Source organism: Trichomycterus rosablanca, chromosome 2 (assembly GCF_030014385.1).
Source record: "Trichomycterus rosablanca isolate fTriRos1 chromosome 2, fTriRos1.hap1, whole genome shotgun sequence".
Lineage (NCBI taxonomy): Eukaryota > Metazoa > Chordata > Actinopteri > Siluriformes > Trichomycteridae > Trichomycterus > Trichomycterus rosablanca.
This window is the reverse complement of record NC_085989.1, coordinates 14420223-14443202: the sequence shown is the minus strand read 5'-3', so window position 1 is coordinate 14443202 and position 22980 is coordinate 14420223. Positions and strand designations below refer to the sequence as shown.

Here is a 22980-nt window from a genome sequence, read left to right as displayed (position 1 = left end):
ATCTTGATCTTGGTTTGGCTCATCAAACCAAAACAGGAAGTCATATATGATTGCAAGACTTCCTAAAAAGGTAAAATATATTACTGTAATGTTAATACACATACATCAATAAATCAAATGCAATTAAAATAGTAATTAAGTAAGTACGTAAGTAATTACTAATGCGTAAAAAATGTGCATAAGTATAAATTAGATAAGTATAAAAATCGATATTGTGTGTAAATTTTAAGTAAAATGCATTAAAATATAAAAATGACAGAAACAAAAGTGAAGCAAAAGTACCTGCTTCTCCTCAGCTGATTCTTTTGCAATAGTGTGTTTTACTAAAACGTGTCCATTCTCATCTGTAGATCATTTTTTAATCTGTAGATCTCTTTTTATCTCTAGATCTTTTTATTTATTTATTTCTAGATCATTTTGTCACTGAGGGTTTTACGGGTAACACGTCACGACAGGGCAGTCGTTCCGTCTTTCGCGGCAGAGAGGGGCGGAAGTACTGGCTTGTGTTTTGGTTGTAAAGGGAAGAAGAGAAAACAGGGAGGTGATCAGTGCTAAAACTCTTCTGAAATTTTTAACTTTATATTCTACATAAACTTCAGTTTATTCCGGCACATTCATCAGATACTACTGTATCAGATCTACCTACTGTCATACAGGTAAAACTACCGAATGATCTTTAGTACAAAGAAGTTTCTCTTCACTGACGTATCCTGCTTAGTTAGCATGATTAGCTAGCTGTTATACATAGCGGCAGTAATTAGGAGGCCCTGGTGTTTTAGTACTGGCGATAAGAGAAGAACTGGACATATCATTTACTCTACAATCTGCTCACTATCTGAAATGTTTTTAACTGCTCACATAGACGTTGTTCTTATATAGGTGTGCTCTATATTTACAGTTACTGAATGGTTAGCTTTGTGCTAAAGCTTGATAGCTACCTACTCGATGTGATCTTAATTGCTAGCTATTGTTTGCTTATCACTTTCACCCTAATTTGTGCCCCAAAATACAACACTGACATGTAAATCATACTAGAGCCATGACTTATTTTTAGTATTAAGCGAGATCATGTGTCAGCTTTTTGTTGTGTCAGCTGTCTGGATATAAACAAGATTATAAAGATGTTGTGTTGAAAAAATGGCGGCCCTTTTATTTAGATGTTTTGGAAAACATAAGAAACCGAGAAATTAAGGACAAATAAATCGGAAGGTTACAGATCTGCCAAGTGTCCTTTGCTTCGCCAGTAAAAGGGACAGAGTGAGCAGTGTCCGCAGAAAGGCATTATCCACCCTGATTCATCACATTTCTCGAATGTTATCAGGAAACACTATCAGTGATTACTAATAGGTGTCTTTAAACTTTTGCACGTTTATCCTAATTTAAACTTGTGCATAAAATGTAACAATTTCATAGACAAACATTAAAAGAATAAGCCTTACTGAGGAGCTATGTAACCTAATGCAACACTCATAGGATGCCAGCAAGTTAACTAATCAAATTGTGACTCTGCTATCTGCATTTCAACTGTAGCTGTTGGTATTTTAGACTGGATAAGCCTAGGAGCTACACAAGCTCAACTAGAAAGTGAACCTAGAAAGTGAACTGGAACCCCGAGTACTGAATGCATACTAAAACTTCTAACCTATTACAACACACATTAACATGCCAACACAGTGAATTGTTCTTCTGTTTGTGTGACTATCATAACAATTAAATTTTTTTTAGCTTATTGTAATTTTAGATAAATGCAATTGATCATCAAGTTTAACGGTTTTACATATCCTTTGACAATGACTACATCATAATAATTTCACTTTGCCATCTTTTTAAAAATATCATTGGTCAAAGCATTTAATCTATGAATTATTTGGCACAATGATTAGTCAACATTAGTCCTAATCTGACTGTGTGGACAAAAGTCCCAGTGTGCATGCAACACACTAGCCACTAGGTCACACTAGCAAACTGCCTTTTCACTGTCAGACCACATCAGGGTCAGATTCTGCTCGTCAGAATTTGGCAGAACACCAATTTTCTTTCCAAGGTGCTGATGATTAATTGAGTAGTTGGAGCTCTGCTTCTAATCGAAATGTTGTCAGTCGATGGAATTCAAATGACATTTCTTTAATCAGATAAAAAATAATTGATAAGATAAGACTTTATTGATCCCCTTAGGGAAATTAACTTGTTACAGCAGTATGAAGACAGGAAAAACAGAAAGAAATACAACTAAGTAAAAAATATTGCACACATAGTGTGTGGTTGTTTACTCTAAAAAAAAAAATATCAGAAAAATAATATATACATTAGAAATATGCAAAATATATTAGGTTATTGCACTTATTGTAAATAAATTACATATTGCGCTTGTTATTACACCATGAACATGAAAGAATAGGTATGAGTGACATTATTATATATTATTACTGTTGTAAGCTCTGAGGGCTGCTGGAATAAAGGACCTGTGGTAGCGCTCCTTCTTACACAGGGGGTGGAGGAGTCTGGTACTGAAGGAGCTTGTTAGGTCTCCTACAGACTCATGTAGTGGATGTGTGGTGATGTCCAGGATGGATGACAGCTTGGCTATCATCCTCCTTTCTCTCACCTCCTCTACAGGTTCGAGAGGACAGTTCAAGACAGAGCTTGCTTTCTTGATAAGCTTGTTTAGTCTTTTTCTGTCTCTCTCCGATATTGCACCACCCCAGCACACCACTCCGTGGAAGATATTTAATTGTCAATATTTATTTTTATTTTATTTATTTGTCAGGGACCATGCACAAATACATTACACCAGAGTTCACTAACAAGCTAATTTCGATGTGCAGTCCCCCGGCAGGTAAACACATTACCAATACTAAAAATACCCATATTCAATCAAAATCTCAAAATACATAAATTCTTTTAAAAAAGAGGGGTAAAATAATCTATTATAGATTAAGAGAGCATTCCAACGATTAATTGCTTTGTATGAGAAAGCCGTTTGAACAAAAGTAGCTCATTTAGTAATATGCTCAGCAAGCATAGTCTGGAGTGGTGTAAATCAGACAACCACTGGGCTCTGGACCATTGGAAACTAGTATAATGTATGAACATCTTGTTCTCTGAATAAAGGATCTTGCACTGGCATATGCCAGAAAAGAGCTACCACAGTGGCTTTTGTAACCACTTTGTCCTAAATGGGGCATTGAGACACTAAAAGTCGAAAAAACTACCTGTAGGGGGTGACCATCCATTACAACTTACATTCTTCATATTTTGAAGGTGGGAGGAAACCACAATACCTGGAGAAACCCAGGTTAACACTGAAACATTTTATAGACAATGACAGAGGTAAGGTTTGAGCCCAGGTATTTAGGTCCCATGTCACTGTCAGGTACACTACCAGCTCTGTTACTGTGCCACCCTTGTGCAAACAGTTAAGGTAATACAACGATCAGTTGGACATTGTTGTGGAAAAAATTAACTGACCCTTAAAGAGCCTTTACCTTGACCCTATTCAACATCCTGTGTATTAATTGGAATGCCTACGCTGAGGTAGATCGGAGTAGGGATTTCATGCTCTTGTGGCTGGATAGAAGCAAATCAACACCATTATGTTCCAAAATGTAGTAGAAGCTGTTTTAGTGCCAGAGACCTAATTCATAATAAACCCACATTTTTGGATGGAATATTGAGCAGTTACAAATGGATGTGATATTTGAATGTGCATATATTTAGCAAAATTGTGTGTGGGTGTATGTGCTTAGTCTGTCATTTTTGTTGCCTGAACACGCCTAGTTATTAAACACCACCACTTGTGAAAACAATGACTATATTAGTCATCTGGTGCCAAACATTGCATTTGCATGAATCTCGTCACCATTCTATTTATCTGAACCTCTACAGCCTTACTGTCCTGCATGGTCTTCTGGATGTGGTCTTTTGTCTGTACCTAAATTCAGCCTATTTACTGCTGGTGGTAGATCATTCAGCATTATGGCATCCATGCTATGGAATTCATTACCACAAAGTGTGCGCTTATGCTATGATTTTCATCTTTTAAAACTTAGATAAAAACCTACATTTTGTCTCAGTACTTTCTCAGCAACCTTGGGTATTAGAAAGGCACTATATAAACGCAGCGTATTGTTATTATTATTTCAGGCAGATGGCGGGCTGTAATTTTGGCACAATGATTACATGTCTGGCTAGACATCAAATTAAATATTAGCATGGAGATTTAGACTCATGATGTGTTAGTTTGCATGTGAGTGTAATTGCTGCATAGTTACTTGTTCGGTAATTCTGTTTAAATTAAATATACCAGTGTACCAAAATGCATTAGGTTTAATATTGCACTCTGTGTTGTTTCTGACACAGAACTGTCACAAATAATTTTTTTAAATCATCACTACATACAAATGTTATCCATTATACAGTTGGCAGTTATTAACAATTTCAGAAAATTGGGACGTGGTATGTTACCACTGTGTTAAATGCAAAGAAACCAGTTGGTTAAAGATTGATTTTTTTATTTTGCTGTTTGATTTATAATATAATAACTGTTCATTTGTGTGTGAGGTGTGAATGGTTAAATAGTCTCTCAGCTAGGGCTGTCGCGGTGAAAGAATTTCCCCTTGCGATATTCAACCTGTCTCAATATTGCGGTATGCGGTAATATCGCCATTTTTTTTTGTTTTTGAAAATTACTTAATTAATCTGCATTTTAGAGCTATATAAACAAGCTTTATTGTTAGGCTATGATTCGGTATATTATTGCTTTATAATGACAAAGATGAGACAGCTTTAAGACCAATGAAATGCGTGTTTAATGTTAAATACAGAACAGAGCAGGGATGCGCGTCTTTTCTCTATTAAAAAAAGGTTTAAATTTAGCTCCTAGGCTAGATATACAGTGTGAAACGAAAAAAAAAAGTGTTTAGGCTAAATATTGTAAATACACATCTAATCAAAATATGGTAAAAAAGAAATATAATAAAGTCTGTAAGAGTTTAAACCTGCGTTATTATGCGCGCTAGAAGAACCAACACGTTCATCTGATGTGGTTTAGAGAGAATCTGAGTGGGGTAGCGATGTTCCCCTCGGTACTAAAACTCTCTCTGATGGGGCTCGTTACACTAATACACGTGTACTGTACCTGCATGCGACTTTACAATGCGACAAACTATCTATTTAGTAGATATAATTAACATAACAATATATACTACATTTCAAGTTATTATTCGTTTCAATACATTTTTATTCAACGAAAAAATACATTTAAATAATTCCAGCAAGACCAGAAAGAGAATATTTGCAGGCTGCAATGCCATATTAACCGTCATTAAGTGTTTTAGTTCACCAAGGCTGTTTGAATATAGTCTAAATTACAAGTATTTATTGAGTGTGAACTCAATTTGATCATTAATAAACTTGCCTATAATTCCTGTTGCGATTGTTTACATTTTAAAACACAAAGCCTGACACTCAGCAGCAACGCATGAGAACAGGTTGCAGGAAAATGACGCTCCTAGCTCATTTTCATTATGAATTCATTTAACATTTATTACGCCCGAATGTAAGCGTAAAACAAGATGGACCTGCAACAATATAAACAAAAAAAAATAGAAGAAAGAAAGAAAAAACGTGAACACCGCGGTGTTGCGGTTGCTTGGCATGCCCTGCGGTTGGCTGGTCTATACCGCGATATTTCAAAATTGCGGTTAGCGCGACAGCCCTACTCTCAGCTGTTGCTGACCAATTTCAAATAACAGTACAATTGGTCAATCATATTGTCCCTCTAAATGGGTGGATTTAGTTATAGCTAACTTTCTGACAAGCTTTGCCTGCAGTGCCAGTTGCTAAAATAAGCTTTTGTATTTATTTATTTTTTTGTATTTCAGTGCCACGATTTACACTTTTGTCGTTCATCTGGGTAAAAACTAAAGTCAGTTTTAATTAGAAGATAAGGTTCAGTATAGCACAGACTGATGTTTGAAGATGTTTAGTACAGGCAGGGGCAGTACTAAGTTAATGCAAACAACTCAACAACTAGCAATCTGCTTAGAGAGGTTTGGAGTACGAAAACATCCCTTATTTAAATGAGCCTATTACACCGTGTGACCACTCCACTGTTGTTTATTGGTTAATTATCATCACCACTAGTTTTAATAGACAAACAAAAGTTTTAACATAATCATTAAATGCAGGCACGTGCACAGAGAGACCCCTAGTGGTGCTCAAGCACCTGCCCTTTTGCCCTTGATGAGAAAAGTGCCCTTTCTGCTGGAGCCCAATTTTTTCTACATTCATCAATATTTAAAAATAAAAATTACCCCCAAAAGTGTTTTGATATCTGACGGGCATTTATTTGAGTTCTTGTGAGAATTCTCCCCCGATCTGATCCCTGTCTTGCCCCTCCCTTCTCCTCCTCCGGTCAGCACTCATTCAGTGCTGAGCGCCAGGCCAAACCGCTGCTACACAGTTCTGCTCTGACCCGCAGCATCAGACAGACAGGTAATTCATACAAAGAGCATCCATGCATAACGCATAGCCTACACATTTTGTACTCATGAGTCATGAAATACGTGATTTCAAAGCCTTGTCCAGCTGTTTACTGACGTTTGTCATGTTTAATGAAGGGGGAGGGGGACAAACTGCAGCCCACAGACAGACAGAGAATTTAAAGACAGTTTTACTGTTTTACAAATGAGACAAGTTCACTAGTTTTGTTTTATTTAAAATCTTTCTTATTTTGATGTGAAAGCCTGAAGAAAAAAAAGCATGAGCACAAACATTTTGCAGGAGAATGTCAAGTAGCTCTCACAGTAAAGTGTTGAAAATAGATACAAACATACAATATTTTATAATTAAAGCATCCTGGCCAAAACGCTGTGTAGGAAAGATCACCTTTAGTCAAGGAGTTTTATTTTCAAGCATTTATACTTCAACAGTTGAGGTTTACAAATGAGGAATAATTTTGCTAGGTAATTAACATTACAAACTAATATATGTAGAAGGCTAAATATAATGCTCTATGATATAGAACATCATACAAAAAATGAAAATGAATAAATATATAGGAAAATGTTATTTAGCTGTCTTTGATTTTATTGGCATAATAAAAGGCCCATTGTTAACATTAACTACCCAAAGTGGGTTTCTGATTTGAAATCAAAGGTAGGTCTTAAGTTGAGCTACATGACAGTCTGGTGAGGTAAATTGATACTAGTAATGGTATGTTATTAGTGTAATGCTTCAACTCTGTCAGAAAACAGTAAAATGATGTATACTGTGTTCTCCCCTTTATGGAGATTCAGTGAGTCACTCTTGATTATTATGCACAACATTGATTTATCTCATTTACAAATTTTGCAGCATAATGCCAAGAAAAGAAAGGTTACAAAAGCAGAAAGAAAAGGAACTACAGCAAGCAGCTCAGGGTAGCAGCTCTCTTTTATCCTGGATTAGGCCATCTACCAGTAAAGCAAATAAGGGAGATGTATCAATACCAGTTGTTTGGTTATTAAAAAGCACGCACAATATGGCCTTGTTTTTGTCTGTTTTTCAGTTATATATGCAATTTGATAATTTGAGTTATTTGATTAAATGTGTATTGATTGTGTTAACAAAAATAAATATATAAGTTAAATATCCTACTGTGTTTGTTTTTTTTAAATTTTATTAATAATTTTGGCGATGGGTGCCCTTTTTTTTGGCTTCAGCACCTGCCCCCAAAAATGTCTGTGCACGTGCCTGATTAAATGGTTGTTGTTGAAGTATCCCAGGATGTGCATAACGTGGACCAAAATAATCACCTACGAGGTTTTCAGGCCCCTTTTCCTTAAATCACACCACCACTGTATCTAGGTTCCTTCCATTTTACTTTACTTCTTGCTTTATTCCTTATTTGTTCACTGTTTTAGCCAAATCACCAAGTAAAAGCAAATACCTTTATGTTTAAGTCAAGATCTGAGCTAGGTAACCAGATGAGAGAAATTAATGAAGTATTTTGGTTGTTGTGAAACTGCTATATATATATATATATATATATATATATATATATATATATATATATATATATATATATATATATATATATACAGTGTATCACAAAAGTGAGTACACCCCTCACATTTCTGCAAATATTTTATTATATCTTTTCATGGGACAACACTATAGAAATAAAACTTGGATATAACTTAGAGTAGTCAGTGTACAACTTGTATAGCAGTGTAGATTTACTATCTTCTGAAAATAACTCAACACACAGCCATTAATGTCTAAATAGCTGGCAACATAAGTGAGTACACCCCACAGTGAACATGTCCAAATTGTGCCCAAAGTGTCAATATTTTGTGTGACCACCATTATTATCCAGCACTGCCTTAACCCTCCTGGGCATGGAATTCACCAGAGCTGCACAGGTTGCCACTGGAATCCTCTTCCACTCCTCCATGATGACATCACGGAGCTGGTGGATGTTAGACACCTTGAACTCCTCCACCTTCCACTTGAGAATGCGCCACAGGTGCTCAATTGAGTTTAGTCCATCACCTTTACCTTCAGCTTCCTCAGCAAGGCAGTTGTCATCTTGGAGGTTGTGTTTGTGGTCGTTATCCTGTTGGAAAACTGCCATGAGGCCCAGTTTTCGAAGGGAGGGGATCATGCTCTGTTTCAGAATGTCACAGTACATGTTGGAATTCATGTTTCCCTCAATGAACTGCAGCTCCCCAGTGCCAGCAACACTCATGCAGCCCAAGACCATGATGCTACCACCACCATGCTTGACTGTAGGCAAGATACAGTTGTCTTGGTACTTCTCACCAGGGCGCCGCCACACATGCTGGACACCATCTGAGCCAAACAAGTTTATCTTGGTCTCGTCAGACCACAGGGCATTCCAGTAATCCATGTTCTTGGACTGCTTGTCTTCAGCAAACTGTTTGCAGGCTTTCTTGTGCGTCAGCTTCCTTCTGGGATGACGACCATGCAGACCGAGTTGATGCAGTGTGCGGCGTATGGTCTGAGCACTGACAGGTTGACCTCCCACGTCTTCAACCACTGCAGCAATGCTGGCAGCACTCATGTGTCTATTTTTTAAAGCCAACCTCTGGATATGACGCCGAACACGTGGACTCAACTTCTTTGGTCGACCCTGGCGAAGCCTGTTCCGAGTGGAACCTGTCCTGGAAAACCGCTGTATGACCTTGGCCACCATGCTGTAGCTCAGTTTCAGGGTGTTAGCAATCTTCTTATAGCCCAGGCCATCTTTGTGGAGAGCAACAATTCTATTTCTCACATCCTCAGAGAGTTCTTTGCCATGAGGTGCCATGTTGAATATCCAGTGGCCAGTATGAGAGAATTGTACCCAAAACACCAAATTTAACAGCCCTGCTCCCCATTTACACCTGGGACCTTGACACATGACACCAGGGAGGGACAACGACACATTTGGGCACAATTTGGACATGTTCACTGTGGGGTGTACTCACTTATGTTGCCAGCTATTTAGACATTAATGGCTGTGTGTTGAGTTATTTTCAGAAGACAGTAAATCTACACTGCTATACAAGCTGTACACTGACTACTCTAAGTTATATCCAAGTTTCATGTCTATAGTGTTGTCCCATGAAAAGATATAATGAAATATTTGCAGAAATGTGAGGGGTGTACTCACTTTTGTGATACACTGTATATATATATTCTCTCATACTGGCCACTGGATATTCAACGTGGCACCTCATGGCAAAGAACTCTCTGAGGATGTGAGAAATAGAATTGTTGCTCTCCACAAAGATGGCCTGGGCTATAAGAAGATTGCTAACACCCTGAAACTGAGCTACAGCATGGTGGCCACGGTCATACAGCGGTTTTCCGGGACAGGTTCCACTCGGAACAGGCTTCGCCAGGGTCGACCAAAGAAGTTGAGTCCACGTGTTCGGCGTCATATCCAGAGGTTGGCTTTAAAAAATAGACACATGAGTGCTGCCAGCATTGCTGCAGAGGTTGAAGACGTGGGCGGTCAGCCTGTCAGTGCTCAGACCATACGCCGCACACTGCATCAACTCGGTCTGCATGGTCGTCATCCCAGAAGGAAGCTGACGCACAAGAAAGCCTGCAAACAGTTTGCTGAAGACAAGCAGTCCAAGAACATGGATTACTGGAATGCCCTGTAGTCTGACGAGACCAAGATAAACTTGTTTGGCTCAGATGGTGTCCAGCATGTTCATGCAGTTCATTGAGGGAAACATGAATTCCAACATGTACTGTGACATTCTGAAACAGAGCATGATCCCCTCCCTTCGAAAACCTCCAAGATGACAACTGCCTTGCTGAGGAAGCTGAAGGTAAAGGTGATGGACTAAACCCAATTGAGCACCTGTGGCGCATCCTCAAGTGGAAGGTGGAGGAGTTCAAGGTGTCTAACATCCACCAGCTCCGTGATGTCATCATGGAGGAGTGGAAGAGGATTCCAGTAGCAACCTGTGCAGCTCTGGTGAATTCCATGCCCAGGAGGGTTAAGGCAGTGCTGGATAATAATGGTGGTCACACAAAATATTGACACTTTGGGCACAATTTGGACATGTTCACTGTGGGGTGTACTCACTTATGTTGCCAGCCATTTAGACATTAATGGCTGTGTGTTGAGTTATTTTCAGAAGACAGTAAATCTACACTGCTATACAAGTTGTACACTGACTACTCTAAGTTATATCCAAGTTTTATTTCTATAGTGTTGTCCCATGAAAAGATATAATAAAATATTTGCAGAAATGTGAGGGGTGTACTCACTTTTGTGATACACTGTGTATATATATACAGTGTATCACAAAAGTGAGTACACCCCTCACATTTCTGCAGATATTTAAGTATATCTTTTCATGGGACAACACTGACAAAATGACACTTTGACACAATGAAAAGTAGTCTGTGTGCAGCTTATATAAAAGTGTAAATTTACTCTTCCCTCAAAATAACTCAATATACAGCCATTAATGTCTAAACCACCGGCAACAAAAGTGAGTACACCCCTAAGAGACTACACCCCTAAATGTCCAAATTGAGCACTGCTTGTCATTTTCCCTCCAAAATGTCATGTGATTTGTTAGTGTTACTAGGTCTCAGGTGTGCATAGGGAGCAGGTGTGTTCAATTTAGTAGTACAGCTCTCACACTCTCTCATACTGGTCACTGAAAGTTCCAACATGGCACCTCATGGCAAAGAACTCTCTGAGGATCTTAAAAGACGAATTGTTGCGCTACATGAAGATGGCCAAGGCTACAAGAAGATTGCCAACACCCTGAAACTGAGCTGCAGCACAGTGGCCAAGATCATCCAGCGTTTTAAAAGAGCAGGGTCCACTCAGAACAGACCTCGCGTTGGTCGTCCAAAGAAGCTGAGTGCACGTGCTCAGCGTCACATCCAACTGCTGTCTTTGAAAGATAGGCGCAGGAGTGCTGTCAGCATTGCTGCAGAGATTGAAAAGGTGGGGGGTCAGCCTGTCAGTGCTCAGACCATACGCCGCACACTACATCAAATTGGTCTGCATGGCTGTCACCCCAGAAGGAAGCCTCTTCTGAAGTCTCTACACAAGAAAGCCTGCAAACAGTTTGCTGAAGACATGTCAACAAAGGACATGGATTACTGGAACCATGTCCTATGGTCTGATGAGACCAAGATTAATTTGTTTGGTTCAGATGGTCTCAAGCATGTGTGGCGGCAATCAGGTGAGGAGTACAAAGATAAGTGCGTCATGCCTACAGTCAAGCATGGTGGTGGGAATGCCATGGTCTGGGGCTGCATGAGTGCAGCAGGTGTTGGGGAGTTACATTTCATTGAGGGACACATGAACTCCAATATGTACTGTGAAATACTGAAGCAGAGCATGATCCCCTCCCTCCGGAAACTGGGTCGCAGGGCAGTGTTCCAGCATGATAATGACCCCAAACACACCTCTAAGACGACCACTGCTTTACTGAAGAGGCTGAGGGTAAAGGTGATGGACTGGCCAAGCATGTCTCCAGACCTAAACCCAATAGAACATCTTTGGGGCATCCTCAAGCGGAAGGTGGAGGAGCGCAAAGTCTCGAATATCCGCCAGCTCCGTGATGTCGTCATGGAGGAGTGGAAAAGCATTCCAGTGGCAACCTGTGAAGCTCTGGTAAACTCCATGCCCAGGAGAGTTAAGGCAGTTCTGGGAAATAATGGTGGCCACACAAAATATTGACACTTCAGGAACTTTCACTAAGGGGTGTACTCACTTTTGTTGCCGGTGGTTTAGACATTAATGGCTGTATATTGAGTTATTTTGAGGGAAGAATAAATTTACACTGTTATATAAGCTGCACACAGACTACTTTTCATTGTGTCAAAGTGTCATTTTGTCAGTGTTGTCCCATGAAAAGATATACTTAAATATCTGCAGAAATGTGAGGGGTGTACTCACTTTTGTGATACACTGTATATATATATATATATATATATATATATATATATATATATTTATATTTATTTATTTATTTTTTCTTCATTTTTACAACTTTGTAGCTCTTCCTGGAATAGAAAAGTGATTGTATCTAAAGGAGAAGGGGACACTGACAGCTGTCATGGCCAATCGGGGAGCAGCAACCCGGCCCAACGGCCCCAATGCTGGCAATAAGATCTGCCAGTTTAAACTAGTCCTGCTGGGAGAGTCTGCTGTTGGCAAGTCCAGTCTTGTCCTGCGTTTTGTCAAAGGCCAGTTTCATGAGTTTCAGGAGAGCACAATAGGAGGTAAGCAACCATTTGGGTAAGAGATGGGGATGTGCAAATCAAATCTGAGAATGGCTTAACATATTTATTCTGCATGATAGCTGCTGTAAAATCTGCCGTCAATGATCTCATTGTATTTACACATTAGTTTAATGAAAATCATGTATACTACTTTATTGAAATTTGTAGGGTCCAACCTATACATTTTAGGGTTCAAAATGCCCATTAGGTAAATAAGTACAAAAATGCCCTATTAACTCAGGGTAATCAACCTGTGGCCTGCAACACGTAGAGGTGTGGCCTGCCCTATTGTGCTAAAAAAAAGATTTAGGACAACTGTCTAAATAAAACCCTTATGCTTTATTTAGGGTGTTTAAAAACATTGTTTATGAAGACATAGTTTGAAATGTGAAGTATCAGTCAGTTTTAGATCTCTAACATTTGGATGCCAAGCCAACACATTATAATCTGTCATTTTGCTCTAACCATAATTCATGTCAAGGCCCGTAATTCAGCTGAGAGAGGCCACTGCTGTTAGGAACTACCGTTGCCCTGAAGAGGTGTACTTGTTTGGCACCTGTGTTTAAGTAGGTTTTTCAAGTCACTTTCTCATGAATGCCAGGACCTAAGGTTTCATTGCCCAGAGAATCACACTGCCTCTACTGGCTTGTTTTTTTTTTTCCACAGTACATGCTGGTGCCATCTCTTTTCTAGGTAGGCAATACTCACCTAGCCTTTCACATGATGTAAAAGGGGATTTATCAGAGCAGGCCATCTTCTTCCGTTGATACATGGTTTATTTGCTTACATGCCCATTGTGGTGCTGGACAGGGGTCACTCTGACCAGTCTGTTTCTTCGCAGCCTTATACGCATTGTGTTCTGATGTCTTGCCAGCATGAATGTTTAGAGCAGTTTCATGAGCAATCTGTGCTGCAGTAGCTCTTTTGTGGAATTGGACCAGGCATGCTAGACTTCACTTACCCTGTGCATCAATGAGCCATGTGAACTGACTGTTCACTTGCTGAATAAATTTCCCTCCTGACAGGTGTTAGTGTAACTTCAACTGGCGATGGTTTTAATTAGAGATGGAACGATCGATCGGCTATAAATCGATATCTGCCGATTTTTTATCAAAATATGCTATTGGCGATATTTCCCAAATGTAGCCGATCCGATCGTGTGATATATAAAGACCATGTTAAGCTTAACTGCTCAGTGGATTGATCCAGACTTTGAGATACAAAGCACCAACCATCACATCACCATTCATCAACCATCGTACAGAAACCATCATGAAAGCTCTTCACGACCTAAAATAACATAATTAACGTTGAGCATCATACATAGTTCAGGATCATCTGCTCTGACTGGCAGAAAACTTTTAGCTCCACAGACGGAACGAGTCTGACTCGGTTACCGCTCTGTGGTAATAGCAGTTTAATTAAGCTTTTTAATTGAGCTTTTTAATGTAAGAGAGTCACACAAAATGTTCTGTAGTAGCTGGTGTTTATTTAAAACCACGACATTAATTAATAACAGTAAACACGGAGAGATAACTGAGAAGAGAAACTTACGCTTCGCATAAAATGAATCGACTCATGAATCACTTATATCGATACTGTGAACAGAACATCTCTCTTAAAGGCACACACACGTGAATGCTTCCATCACCGGTTTATCTTCACTGTTCGTCCTATTTTTAAGGTTTTTTCAGACTGAACTGTATAACATCTAACCTGCGTGTGTGTGTGGTCAGTTAGACTAATGAGATATGTCTCCCGTGGGTGAAAAATTAATTGCTTTAGTTTTAGAAGCAAAAAAATCTTGCAATGCCGCCACACCCCCTGGTCAGGCACTCGCGCCCCACAGGTTGAACACCCACCCCCCCATCGGAATCGGCTATCGGCCGATTGCTCTGAAAAGAAATCGGAGATCGAAATCGGCGTCAAAAACCCCGATCGGTACATCTCTAGTTTTAATATATTGGTGATTGGTAAAATATTGGCTGTTTGGTGTATAAAGTCATTCCAAATTTATATTTTTTGAAACAGGGATAGGGGCAAGCTTACCACTGTGTTACATCACCTTACTTTTTTTACATCATTCAGAAATCATTCGGGAACTGAAGACACCAATTTTTGTAGTTGTATTTGTAGTTTCTTGTTTTGTATATCACTAGCTGCTTTTCTGTTGTATGTAACAGTTCAGTGGCATGTGGCAGAAATTATGAGAGATAGGGAGATGGGAGACAGGACTGGAATGCACTCCTTTACTACAAAGCCATACTGTTGTAACATGCAGAATTTGGCTTGGCATTGCAAGAAATATCTTGATGGCAGCATATTACTCCAAAATGTTTATATAACCCTTAGGATTAATGGTGCCTTTACATATTAGCCAACTTTGTGTTGGTAACAATTGGGATGGTCCTTTTCCTCATAGGTATGATATGATATTTTCCTCAAATCATGATACCACTGCACATTTCCATTTTAAGTAAGTTCATTTTATATGAGCTTTAGTCCAGAGATTTCTGGATGTTGTTGATTGACTTTTTTACTTTGCCTATTAAAGTCTATACTTACATTTGTAAATGCAGTGATTAAAAAATAAACGGGGGGGTGGGGGGGGGGGGGGGGGTGTTCAACCTGTGGGGCGTGAGTGCTTGACCAGGGGGTGTGGCGGCATTGCGAGATTTTTTTACTTCTAAAACTAAAGCAATTCATTTTTCACCCACAGGAGACATATCTCATTAGTCTAACTGACCACACACACACACTCAGGTTAGATGCTATACAGTTCAGTCTGAAAAAACCTTAAAAATAGGACGAACAGTGAAGATAAACCGGTGACGGAAGCATTCACGTGTGTGCCTTAATAAGAGAGACGCTCTGTTCACAGTAACGATATAAGTGATTCATGAGTCGATTCATTTTATGCGAAGCGTAAGTTTCTCTTCTCAGTTATCTCTCCGTGTTTACTGTTATTAATTAATGTCGTGGTTTTAAATAAACACCAGCTACTACAGAACATTTTGTGTGACTCTCTTACATTAAAAAGCTCAATTAAAAAGCTTAATTAAACTGCTATTACCACAGATCTGTAACCGAGTCAGACTCGTTCCGTCTGTGGAGCTAAAAGTTTTCTGTCAGTCAGAGCAGATGATCCTGAACTATGTATGATGCACAACGTTAATTATGTTATTTTAGGTCGTGAAGAGCTTTAACGATGGTTTCTGTACGATGGTTGATGAATGGTGATGTGATGGTTGGTGCTTTGTATCTCAAAGTCTGGATCAATCCACTGAGCTGTTAAGCTTAACATGGTCTTTATATATCACACGATCGGATCGGCTACATTTGGGAAATATCGCCGATAGCATATTTTGATTAAAAATCGGCCGATATCGATTTATAGCCAATCGGTCGTTCCATCTCTTATATAAATCGATATCGGCCGATTTTTAATCAAAATATGCTATCGGCGATATTTCCCAAATGTAGCCGATCCGATCGTGTGATATATAAAGACCATGTTAAGCTTAACAGCTCAGTGGATTGATCCAGACTTTGAGATACAAAGCACCAACCATCACATCACCATTCATCAACCATCGTACAGAAACCATCGTTAAAGCTCTTCACGACCTAAAATAACATAATTAACGTTGTGCATCATACATAGTTCAGGATCATCTGCTCTGCTCTTATTTCAGTAATTCCATTCAAAAAGTGAAACTTGTATATTATATTCATTCATTACACACAGACTGATATATTTCAAATGTTTATTTCTTTTAATGTTGATGATTATAACTGACAACTAATGAAAACCCCAAATTCAGTATCTCAGATATATAGAATATTACTTAAGACCAATTATATATAAATTAGGGCTGTCGAAGTTAACGCGATAATAACGCATTAACGCGACCTCAATTTAACGCGATTAAAAAAATTAGTGCCATTAACGCAAATTCTAGTTCATGTTGAGACTTGACTGGTAGAACAAACGTTTTAATGTCGGACTTGCCACCGTTTTTCATTTGCGGTTTGTTAACATAATGTAACCGATCGTGGTAGTGATGCACTTGCATAATAAAGAAATAAATACACGCTATATTCACAAGTTGTCGGGAGCAGAACACTTTATTACACTTAATTAACTTCTTCTTCTGTACCGAATACCGGAAAGCTGAGTCAAGCACGTTAGTTCATGAACTATGGAAGCCCCAAAGGGTCAAAACACACTCACTTCGTGTAGAAACGTCCATCAAACCATCGTCACGATACAACCACAGACAAGTCTGATACAATAACTACACCTTATCCCACCTAAAGCACCGCTGATCTACAATGTTTGCTGATGGAGAAATTCTAACCTACAATCTGACATTTACTGCCTAGTATGTGAGTGAATAAACTCCCTTACAGTTTTCTCTTGTCCCAGCAGTTTTTAACATAAGTACATTTAGCATAAAATGTGTTCACCATTTTAATTGTAACATTTCACTTAAAAATCCTTGTTTTCTATAACATTTACACAGATTTTTTTTTAATGCGATTAATCGCGATTAACTATATGAAATTCTGAGATTAATCGCGATTAAAAATTTTAATCGTTTGACAGCCCTAATATAAATATATATAATACTTAAAAAACCAAAAGGATTTTTAGAAATGTTGGCCAACTGAAAAGTATGAACATGTACAGCACTCAATACTTAGTTGGGGCTCCTTTTGCCTGGATTACTGCAGAATATCAACAAAAAATCCAGAAAAAAAATATTAAATAAAAGTTATAAATTAATTTGTATTTCATTAAGGGAAATAAGTATTTGATCCCCTACCAACCAGCAAGAATTCTGACCCCCACAGACCGGTTATGTGCCCATGAGGCACACAAATGATTCCTGTCCCTGTATAAAAGACTCCTGTCACAGAATCAGTTTCTTCCCTTCAAATCTCTCGACCACCATGGGCAAGACCAAAGAGCTATGAAAGGACGTCAGGGACAAGATTGTAGACCTGCACAAGGCTGGAATGGGCTACAAGACCATCAGCAAGAAGCTTGGTGAGAAAGAGACCACTGTTGGTGCGATAATTCGAAAATGGAAGAAATACAAGATCACAGTCAATCACCCTCACTCTGGAGCTCCATGCAAGATCTCACCTGGTGAGGTAAGAATGATTCTGAGAAAGGTGAGGTCAGTCCAGAATTACACGGGAGGAGCTTGTCAATGATCTCAAGGGAGCTGGGAGCACAGTCACCAAGAAAACCATTAGTAACACACTTCGCCGTAATGGATTGAGATCCTGCAGTGCCCGCAAAGTCCCTTTGCTCAAGAAGGCTCATGTACAGGCCCGTCTGAAGTTCACCAATGAACACTTGAATGATTCAGAGAAAACTTGGGAGAATGTGATATGGTCAGATGAGACCAAAATTGAGCTCTTTGGCATCAACTCCACTCGCCGTGTTTGGAGGCAAAGAAATGCCCGGTGGGGATGGTGTTCTTGGGGTCATATCCAGCATTTCTCTGCTCCCTTGAGATCATTGACAAGCTCCTCCCGTGTAATTATGGACTGACCTCACCTTTCTCAGAATCATTCTTACCCCACCAGGTGAGATCTTGCATGGAGCTCCAGAGTGAGGGTGATTGACTGTGATCTTGTATTTCTTCCATTTTCGAATTATCGCACCAACAGTGGTCTCTTTCTCTAAGGGGGTAAACTTACAAAATCAGCAGGGGATCAAATACTTATTTCCCCCACTGTATATATATATATATATATATATATATATATATATATATATATAATTAAAAGATTACAGGTTAATCATGAGAACTGTTACTCAAGCAGTAGCTTGAATAAACATTTGCATATATCTGTTTACCTGTAGCATTTTTTTTAATGAATTGCGTACATATGGTTTAATTCATTTAGGGACCACATTGATGATCCATGTCATAGTCAACCTGTTATTGTATTAATTGTTTTAGTAAATTGGAAAATGTGTCGAATTTTATAGATTTATTTTCCTTCTAGGCCCTGGTCCTGATTGTAATTGTTGTATTGGTACATTTGTAATTTTAAAATAACTTAATGAGTATGGGTAAAACCTCTTGAGAGATTTATTTTGAATATATCAATAACACCAGCTTACTGACTAAATAAACTAATTTATTTACAACAAAAACAATTGCTTATGCTAAAGCTTTTGTGTTGAACAATTGACTTCATTTTGATGTTATATAGCATTTTATGGTATTTGTGGTAAAAGTGTGCTTATAAAAATGAGTAACTTATCTTATTATCTTATCTTATTTAAAAGATTTAAAAGCTTAAAAGCCTAAAAGCAGTGTGTGATTACATGCTGCATATTACATAGTAAGTAAAAGCACTAGCAACACTGAGTAGTACACTGATTTAATTACATCCTATTCAGTACAGTTGTATGTGGTTTCAGCAGGCCACATTGTTGGATGTTGTCATTTTAAGCCTTTGGACAGGGCTGATGGCACTGGCATTTCGAATTGGTATATTTGTAGTATATCCTGGTTTTAATGAGGTAGAGATATAAAGAGGTTTTTAGCTCGGTTATATTATATTTACTGTATCATAAATAAAAAAAAATCAAAGTTGTACAAAAACAAAGTTATTGTACAAATATTATTTTAATGGTTTAAGATTCAGTAGTTTTAGGGCTACACTGAGGCTTCTACATTGACCAAAAGGTGGTTTGCTTCAATATAAAGGAACAAGGGGTTATAGTATAGAAGTGTGTGCTGCACTTTCATGTGCTGTGGGTCGCAAATTACCCACAGGCAAAAAAAAAAAAAACCACAAAACCCTGTTTTAAAAGTTGACCGTTGCCTAATTTTAGTTCTTACTGATTTCAGCTGCCTTCCTGACACAGACAGTGTGCTTGGATGACACAACAGTGAAGTTTGAGATCTGGGACACAGCTGGGCAGGAGCGCTACCACAGCTTGGCTCCCATGTACTATAGAGGTGCCCAGGCCGCTATTGTTGTGTACGACATCACCAATGAAGTGAGTCACTGGAGTGACGAGTTATTAACTAGTACTTTTTATTGAGAAAATGAATGCTTGCATGTATCCATCACAGTATCCTGTTTAAAATAACAAGCTGCTAGTGCCAAAGAAGTCATATCACTCTAAAAAGACGTGTTAAAAATGACACACACTGTGTGGAATTTCAACACGTGATGAGTGTGCTCAGGGACGACACATACTGTGTTGATTTAAACACAGTAAATGTGTCATTCTGTTTTTGCACACCCACTGTGTCAGGATAATTAACACACACAATGTGTTGTTCAGCACACAATGTGTGTTGATTATGTGTAATCAAGAAAATGGGTAAAATAAAGACTAATACAAATGGAAACAGGTGTAAAAATTTGTAGCCATTTTATTTTACTGTATAATATTACAAGTGTTTAAATAACATTTTTTGTGACAAGTAATAAATTAAAACAAGATTACAAACAGTTTAACATTAAAGGTACAAAAACGTATTAAAATATTCAATATTTTGTAATGAATAATGGATTAAGAATGTATTGAAAGTACAAATGGCTAAATAGTAAAGGCCCAAACACACTTTTAAATATTCAAATGCAGTTTCTTGTGTTCTTTCCCATTCTTAAAGATGGTTACAAGAACTCGTAAAACGTCTGTTTGTCCTAAAAGAAAGACAAAAAAAATATCATTACAAGGTGCTGTGATTCTCTCTCAATCTTGTGTACACAATACAAAATATTAACTGAATTAAACATTTACAACATTTAATATTTTGAATAACATTCCGATTATTCAACCAACCAAATGAGTAATCAGCTAACTACTAATGTTCCTCCAAATTTGTCATCAGCTGTGTAATATTCACATAGGCTGTTTAACAAATTATTAAACAAGTCACTTGAAAACTACAGTTACAGAATACAAGCTAAAATGTTTGCTTTACCAGAATAAAGTAAATCGGATGATGAATTTTGGAAGAGTTTTATTATTTATTTAGTTGCTTTACCATGAAGTATATCCACCACTACCAGCTTTAATGCTAATGATGTTAGGCAATGTTGCTAACGATTCGATTCAATTTAAAGAACCGATTCTTCCGAACAACTCGTTTCAGTGAATACCTTTGCTTCCAGAGTGGATAAATAATAAAAAATAACATTAGTTCTCTGAATTCATGCAAGTTATGACTGTGATATTTGAGTTAACTAATTATTTGAAGTTTTCGTTCCACCCAGGCATCCACTGTTGTACTGTTTAAGGTAGAATGTGAGCCAAATAAGCAGCTGTGATTAAGGAGTCAAACTTTCGATTCTTATGAATGCACTCAGCCTCTTAACAGTCCTAATGAATCAATCGATTCAGTTTTTTTCGATTCGTTTAAACGGATGATTTAAAAGAACCGATTCAGTAAAACGAACTGAGCTAAACCAAGCTAAAAGGTTAAAATTATTAAAATTCGCTTCTCATAATGAGATTTAACTTAAATAATGTTACTTAATCACACAGTCTCAATAGGTCAGTTAAGTAAGTTACCTTAGAAGAACTGAAAACACAGAGGGTTGCTATGGTAACCTTATCCACAGTCATTCTGTTTTGAAGCCATTTTGAGCAAACTAAAAGTCCAATTAACGGTTAGCCAGTTGGCTAACGATAAATAATACCAATAAAAAGAAAGACTAGTCAGGTTTAACAGAACATTTATTGCTGAATAGGAACAGAAAAAGCAAACTTAGGTTTATATTAATGTAATTCAGTGCCTACTTTTTTACTTAACTAAGTCAATTGTCAATTGAAGTCGATTGTAAAAACAGGTCACAGGGTTAAAACCTACTTTTTATAGCTTTGCTTGACTTCATAAAAAACACAACAAAACACTGATAAACATGAACTACATAAACATGAATAAAACATACTCAATACTAGTTCCTTTTGCAATTTACCAATAAGGGTATAAGGATGGATCCTGCTCCTTTCCTTGCATGGTCCAAAAAGAGGGAATCAACCATGAAACACTGAGATCAGAGCGGTAGAGAGAACAGAGTGGCGACACTCCCATAGGGAACCGTTGGAAAGGGGGCGGGACATATTTTCTGCGCAGCTTCCGGGTTGTGGAGCTCTGTATAGTTCCAAACAACCCATAGAGCCCCATTCATTTCCACTACTTATCAAACATTTTTAGCTGTATGTTGCTTTGTTTTAAAAAAATTATGAATTTAATGTCATTAATATACTTAATACTGTTATTGTTTAGCATTTGCTCAGCACTAAATGTTACATGTTTATCTTAATTAATAGGTATAACCCAATTTAGCTTAGTCAGTTAAGCTTAATTAATGACACACGAGTCTTTTCACCTAAAATGAGTTGATTAATCAAGAGTCTTGTTACAGAAATGATCATAAAACATTAGAACCACAATAAATCATTATACTTTTACTTTCATACTTAAGTACATTTGAAGGTAAATTTAGTTTAGTACTTTAGTGGAGGTAAAGAGTATTTTTACTTTTACTACTACTTTTACTGGAGTAATATGTTACCTTGGATATCTCTACTTTAACTCAACTAAATGGTTTGTGTACCTTGTCCACCACTTACATTAGACAAAATGAACTAGTGCATATTCATAATGAATTCATTAATGTATTACATGTAGGAATCAATTATTAATCACTCATGAAATAAGAGATGAATGAATGCTTTTTCATGTACCTGCACTATAATGTTTTTGGTACGGTAATGTGTTTATCAATCTGTTCATTCAGTGCAGGTAAACCTTATGAATCCAGCACATGACTTAGTGTTTAGCAAAAATGATTATTATTATGAATCCTCAGGAAAGTGAAGGGAGATTAGTTTATGCAAAAAACAAAACATAAAAAACTTTAATGTCTATACTGTATATTGTCTCTACTACTTAATGATATCGCATTATGTAATGTATGCTATTATAATGTACTGTGTGTTAACAAGAACGACCTATTAACAAGTCATTATAAACATCAATCTTCCACTTTATATACCAAATTGACATTAAAGCAGATGCAGTAAATGTAAACGCAGTTGAAAATACCCAGAAATTGTACAAATGTTTATTATTTGCCGTTTAATATTTCATTTACTGCTGCCTGTCCCATTTGAGAACATGACAGCGCCGGGTTTGTTTGGAACTATTGAGGGTTACATGAACCACGTGACCG

The 22980-nt window shown here is 37.8% G+C and overlaps 1 protein-coding gene across 1 annotated transcript in view; it reads left to right on the top strand.

The window, feature by feature from the left end:
- Nucleotides 1-524: 524 nt before the first annotated feature.
- rab5aa (RAB5A, member RAS oncogene family, a) overlaps nt 525-22980 on the top strand; it is a 29013-nt gene continuing 6557 nt past the window's right edge. Inside the window, exons 1-3 of the mRNA XM_063011660.1 lie at nt 525-656; nt 12529-12753; nt 19635-19786. Of these exons, the coding sequence (XP_062867730.1) occupies nt 12588-12753; nt 19635-19786 (318 nt within the window). The 5' untranslated portion in view covers nt 525-656; nt 12529-12587. The remainder of the gene's footprint in view (nt 657-12528; nt 12754-19634; nt 19787-22980) is intronic.